The sequence below is a fragment of the Musca vetustissima genome, unplaced genomic scaffold, assembly GCF_032173495.1.
Source record: "Musca vetustissima isolate MV318-11 ecotype Yass unplaced genomic scaffold, APGP_CSIRO_Mvet_v1 utg12320, whole genome shotgun sequence".
Classification (NCBI taxonomy): domain Eukaryota; kingdom Metazoa; phylum Arthropoda; class Insecta; order Diptera; family Muscidae; genus Musca; species Musca vetustissima.
In genome coordinates, this window is record NW_026878909.1 from 32,865 (window position 1) to 39,699 (window position 6,835).

The 6,835-nt window shown below is 35.8% G+C and overlaps 1 protein-coding gene across 1 annotated transcript; it reads left to right on the top strand.

Moving 5' to 3' along the window:
* The first annotated feature begins 280 nt into the window (after positions 1–280).
* Positions 281–1,499, top strand: LOC133323689 (oxygen-dependent coproporphyrinogen-III oxidase). Its single transcript, XM_061532609.1, has one exon. It carries the CDS (start codon positions 336–338, stop codon positions 1,497–1,499), a length of 1,164 nt encoding a protein of 387 aa, XP_061388593.1. The 5' UTR covers positions 281–335.
* The last annotated feature ends 5,336 nt before the right edge of the window (positions 1,500–6,835 follow it).

Sequence of the window (6,835 nt, forward strand, 5' to 3'; positions counted from 1 at the left end):
TCTTTGCTCCATATAGTTTCGACTCCTACATAGTTCTTTTGAATCTCTCTCTTTCATCATTCTTTTTTTCGTTTTTCCATATATAATTCCTTTGCTCCATATAGTTCCTTTGCTCTTTATAGTTCCTTTGCTCCATACAGTTCCTTTGCTTCAAATAGATCAAAAAAAGGAACGGAACTAGTTCCGTTCGTTCCTTTCTCGGAATAGTTCCAATGAACTAGTTCGTTCCGGGACTACCCAACTGATATCTTTCCGAATTCTTACCTCGCATTCGTGATATCAGTGTACCAGGCGCTCTCTCAAGTGGTAGTAGATAGCATATTCGAGAATCTACAATGGCATTCGTGACCGGTTTTAGGCGGGCAATACAAAAGTTGTCTTCATTGAGTGTTTATCAATTCTCACGTAGGACAACTAAACATCATGTAGGGGGATTTCTTTTGGGCACTGGCATAATGACCGTTGGAACATTAACAGTGGCCCAAATGGAATCTAGGAGTCACCGGAAACTAAATACTGCGATTTACATGGCGGAACCAATAACGGACGCGGAACAATTGCTAAATTCTGAAGATGATATGAAAACGAAAATGGAACTGCTAATTCTAAAGATACAGGCTGATTTCTGTAGAGCTCTTGAGGCAGAAGAGTACGCTGGCCAAAAGTTCAAAGTGGATAGATGGTTACGCAATGAAGGTGGGGGAGGCATTACTTGCGTTTTACAAGATGGAGAAGTCTTTGAAAAAGCCGGAGTTAATATTTCCGTGGTTAAAGGTCATCTGCCTCCTCCAGCTGTACAGCAAATGCGCTCTCGTGGTAAGAAGCTGAGTGAAGGCAGCAAGTTGCCATTCTTTGCTGCCGGTGTTAGCGCCGTTATTCATCCGCGTAATCCCATGGTGCCAACCATACACTTTAATTATCGCTACTTTGAAGTGATTGACGCAGATGGATCTAAACAATGGTGGTTCGGAGGAGGAACTGATCTAACGCCATACTATTTGGATGAAGATGATGCCGTATCCTTCCACAAGACATTGAAAGATGCTTGTGATCAAAGTGATCTAGGGTATTACCCCAAATTTAAAAAGTGGTGTGATGAATATTTTCGAATTACACATCGGGGAGAATGCCGTGGTATCGGAGGAATTTTCTTTGATGATATTGACGCTCCCAGTCAAGAGGAGGCCTACAAATTTGTTTCCGATTGTGCTCATGCGGTTATACCTTCCTATTTACCAATTGTCAGGCGACATAAAAACGATGCTTATGGCGACAGGGAAAGACAATGGCAATTGTTGCGTCGTGGACGTTATGTTGAGTTTAATTTGATATATGACCGTGGAACTAAGTTTGGTCTTTATACGCCTGGTGCGAGGTATGAAAGTATATTGATGTCGTTGCCACTAACAGCCCGGTGGGAATATATGCACTCACCTCCTGCAAATTCGAAGGAATTGAAACTTGTTGAAATTTTGAAGAACCCTAAGGATTGGATCTAATTGGAAATTGTTATTAAGATAAAGTTCAAAACGAGTTATGGTGTTAGCCTTATAATTTTTATTTTTGTTTATATAAATAGTTAATTTTCAAAATATACATATATTTTTACAATACATTTTGTACATAAAAACGTTAAATTTGTTTGATATTATTGAAGTACTATTTGAAAAGTCTATGCTGGATAATGTTAAGTCCATGGGCTCATTTGCGTTTTTCTTGAAATTTTTGTACTTTCACATTACATTCGGACTTCGATCGTGGATTTAAGACTATTTTAAACTAAAAATGTTTCTAAATAGTCGTTCTTCGGCAAAATATATAGGACTTTATATTATGGATAGGTGGAAAATTCCTAAATATCAGGTCTTCTTATTGAAAACATATTTTGGATTAAGTGTATTAATAAGTCGGCACTTTAACTTAGAAGTATTCTTATTTAAATATTTATGGTTTTAACGAGGAAGAACGAAAAATAAAACCCCGATTGAAAACAAATTTTAAAAGTTTACCACACGTAACCCGTGATTTCTGGAGATGTTTCTTTCGTCATAAAAAATACTGTGTTCTCTATATACACTAATTGGTCATTATATAGACCTGTGGTCTTCAAGCTGACTTTGGGTCTCAAACCACTTTTAATCGTTCTCTGTACTGCCCAGGTGGTATTTATAAGGACCTCTGGTCCTAATACAGTCCAATTTGACTTTATAAACCATGTGTTCTAAATACAAATCAACAGTCATTCGGATCAATTTGGGTCATATTTTGTGGGAGTTATAGATATTTAAAACTCGAGTTTTAATATTTACTAATATTAACCTTTGTACTAACCTTTTTTCGTTTTTAATACGGCATTTACATTAGAACTTTTTACCGGGTTAACCTACTTTATGAGGGGATTTATTTGGCATATATTCAAAGGAATTGAAAATTTAAACCCACTGGGTTAACCAAATCCGGTTTAATGTAAACGACCTTTAAGAATTTAGATGATTTGATATAACGGTTTATTTAATGTTCCTCTCAGATTTAAGACAACCATTATAAAGCCTAAAAATATAATCTGCAAATAAAGTGTTCATGGAAAATGGAAATGCTGCATTTACATTAGAACTTTTTACCGGGTTAACCTACTTTATGAGGGGATTTATTTGGCATATATTCAAAGGAATTGAAAATTTAAACCCACTGGGTTAACCAAATCCGGTTTAATGTAAACGACCTTTAAGAATTTAGATGATTTGATATAAAGGTTTATTTAATGTTCCTCTCAGATTTAAGACAACCATTAAAAAGCCTAAAAATATAATCTGCAAATAAAGTGTTCATGTGAAGTACATGATTATTTACATACAGAGGAAAAAGTACTGGTCCAAAGAAAGATCCTGAGACACACCAGATAATAAGGAACATTAGTTTCTTAATGATATACTCCATAATTTAATGGGGATTCCATCAACTCCTATTGATCAGATTCATATTCATCTACACCCCGAAACGAGTAAGATTAATTCAAATCAATAAAACTTTCTATGTCAAGGGTAGATACATAAATACTGTAAGGGAAACTAGAGAAAAAATCATTTATCATATTTACATCCATAGCAATATGATCATGAGCACTGCCAACTCATCCACAACACTCCAATATTCTCCATAACGCATTACTTTTATGTTCGTGGTTTATTGAAGGTTTGGCTTAAATCAAGTTTACTAACAACGATCAGATTTTTTGGAAATGTGAATTGTAATCGGGTACCTGTATCCGAACTTCTAAGCAAAATAACCGGGTACGTCCTCCAAGAAAACAATATATTAGGTAAAAATACCTACCCATAGAACCCACGGTATATATTTTTGTTTTAAATTTATGTGCAAGCTAATACAGGTCATAGAAGTTGCGTTGCAAATTTTCAGGTTTCTAACTATCAGCATATCCGAGTTTTGCGTTGGGTATTTAAATACCCAATCGACTAATTTGGGGCCAAATCACCGAATTCGTCATCCAGTTCTGTTTCGTATAGAGAAACATTTCGATCGTTGTACATTTTGGATCACCGCATTCATCGTACATTGCTGTAAACATATGGTAATAAGAAATTGGAAGCGAAAGAGAATGTCAAAATAAGTTTTTGTGTGTTAACATATGTGTGTATAAATATATTATTTCCCCGTATTCGGATTCAGAGGATGAGTACAATGTAGCATTAATAAGGAATTTAGTTTTGTTGTCAATTCGGCCACAATTCATTCACTTCATTGCAGTTTTTTAAGTGTCTACAGAGCGTACGTTTTTGATCTGTGTTCCTATATGTAATTAATTGTAACAGGAATCGGCGAGAGTTTATTATGGCTATGTGTCATACTCAGCTGTTGTTGGTATGCCATTAATTGTGTTTATTTTTACCTCGGCTTAGCTCCTCGTCCTCACCAGACCATGCACAATAGTATATCAAAAAAAAATATCATTAAGAAGTCACGAAAACGATACAGATGCTTGATGTTGTTGTTGTGGGTACCCCAGATGGTGGATGGGTACCTTGAGCCCTCCCACGGATTTCTTCAAAATCCCCTGCGGGTTTCTTATTTTACCGGAAACCCCCTAAAAACATTTTTATTTGGCTGAACCTACCTTATTTCACCTTTTGAATAAATCACTAATACATGACTATTTCACTTCATCATTACAGAAATTCATTATTCCCTTTTATTTGCATTGGGATTTTTATAAACATTACATAGGAATATAAATATATATCTATTAATATATATACTTATATATAGGAACAAAATATTTATGAGGCTTTATGTTTATCCCCATATAAATTCAACAAAAAGAAATATGTAAGAAAATAAGAATTTGTAAAATAAATCTCGACCCTATTGAGCTCAAGAGGTAAGATATTCGGTCACCTTCTAGACCGGGTATGACTGGAAAGCTATTGGTATTTAATAGGGATCAACATTTACATACGATTATAATGAGACTCCAGAAAATATAATATTAAGAAATATGAATGGCAATTAGGTTAATGTAATTAATTATTAATTATTAGATAATTGAAATATCAAATAAATTTAAATTTAAATAATTATTTTAATGATAAATTACAATTCAAATAATTAATGTATTAGTCTTCAAAGAATTTCACTCGTCCAGCGAGTTTAAAATAATTAATTATATAAATGATTTGATTTTGAAATTATTATTATTTAATAAATTTAATTTAACCAGATTTAATAAATAATATAAAAAGTTAAAACTATCTAATAAATTTCAATCATCAACTCACTTAGACAACTATCGTTGCTTATAGCTGTACTGTACTGTACTCGAATTTTAGAAACAACAAAAAAAAAATGAAACGAAGACACATGTGATTTTAAAGTAACGGTCCTATGCCGTTATATTTGTACTATATATATACATATGTACTTATGTACAATATATGTTTTTCACATCGGCTGTCCGTCGATGGATATGTTAGAAATAATAGTATTCGTATTTTCCTGCCTGTGGCAGAAAAATGCGAATAACTAATTATGATACAATTTTGTTCACCAAATGCTTACTGTGGTGATGGGGGAAGCGCACCCAGGCCTTACAAAAAAAGGAAATCAGCAACTGGAAGCTGGAGTTTGTTGGAAGGGTGTCTATGGTTAATGCTGGTTAATGGTGATGTCCACTGTTAATGGTTTTTCGGTGGTGATAATTTTCAGTGGGTTGTGGTCAATATCAATGGGTTATGGTGGTGGTAAATTTCAGTGGGCTGTGGTGGTGGTCACTTGCAATGAGTTGGAGTGGTGGTCACGTTAAATTGATTTGGAGTGGTGGTGACTTTAAATTGATTTGGAGTGGTGGTGCCGGGGAACAAAATTGATATTGGCAATGGTAGCGTTGGGCAATAGGAGCTGGTTTAGGTCGAAGCCTACGTGCCCAGTGAAATACTTTTAAAAGAAAATCCCGGACGCCGTTACCAATGGTGATTGTTGTTGGAGCACACACTTTTATTTTAGAAATTTATAATTTGCACAATTCACTTTTTATTATTTGTTCCTTGCTCAATTGCCGCCTCGATGAATTTCAAACAAAAGACAGAATGCAAATGGCGTTCTTTTTCATTCCCTTTTGCAAATGATTAGGCTATTCGCAATCGAAAATGTCACCTTGCAGAAAAAAGGAGTAATCGATAACCGGTAGCCGTCAGGCTATCAATGCATCGACCACAATGCGGGCGATGTTTACGCTGCGCATTGCGTTAACCGGCTGACATAACAAACCCGAACATGTTGACGCAGGCCAGCCGAAGTCTAACTGATTCGGGAAGTCAACCGTGATGTGTAAAAAAAGAAAAAAAATGGGGGAGAACTGCGACCCTGAGATTAAGAATTCTACCGACTGAAATAGCCCTGCGACTACTTGTTTGGTACCATATGCTGCAGGTCTTTCGAATGATAGACCCCTATCGTCCTACCGTTCAAATCCTCAATTTCGTAAAGTGAGTTCCCTACTTTCCGAACAACTCTGCATTTGACAAATTTTCGACATAGTTTTGAATTAAGATGGCGGGAAGCGTCACTCAAAACAAAGTTCCTCCTCAGTATTTCCTGTCCCGGTTTGTAATTAACTTCGCGAGATCGAGTGTTGTAACGTGCTGCCGATTTTTCGAACGAATCGTGCAATTTACTTTTGATCGTATCTCGGACTAAGTGCAAAATATCGTGTTTCGGAACAATATCTACCGTGCCGTCCTCTAGAATCCCAAGTTTGTGTGCCAAATCGTATTCACTCGCATGTGTGATCATGTGTGTGCCAAAAAGTGAAAAATATGGTGTGAAGCCGGTCGAAGTGTGAAGCGTGGATCTTAATGAACATTCGATTGAGGATAAATATCTATCCCAATCCTTTTGATCCTCCGAAACGTAAGATCGAATCGCTGCGATAATGGTCCGATTGACCCTCTCGGATGCATTCGCTTGTGGAGAGTACACCGCGTTACGAATCTGCTTACAACCATACTTTTGTAAAAATGAAGTGAATTCAGTCGAGATAAATTGTTTTCCATTGTCCGAATGGACTAATTGTGGTACACCAAACTTGTGAAATACTTCGGATTCTAGAAATTTAATAACATTTTTCGAATTTGCCTTAGCTAGTGGTTTCAAAAGAACAAACTTCGTCAAGTGATCTAAAACGATAAGTATAAATGCGTTACCTAACCTCGATCTCGGAAACGGTCCAATAAAGTCTATAAAAATCTTTTGCCATGGTCTATGTGTGACGGTTTCATTTCCCATCTTGGCTCTTAAAATTTTATTTGTAGCTTTTGTCTCC

Bases quoted from the DNA above. Each gene is read 5' to 3' on its own strand.
- LOC133323689 (XM_061532609.1), top strand. From the start codon at position 336: ATGGCATTCGTGACCGGTTTTAGGCGGGCAATACAAAAGTTGTCTTCA.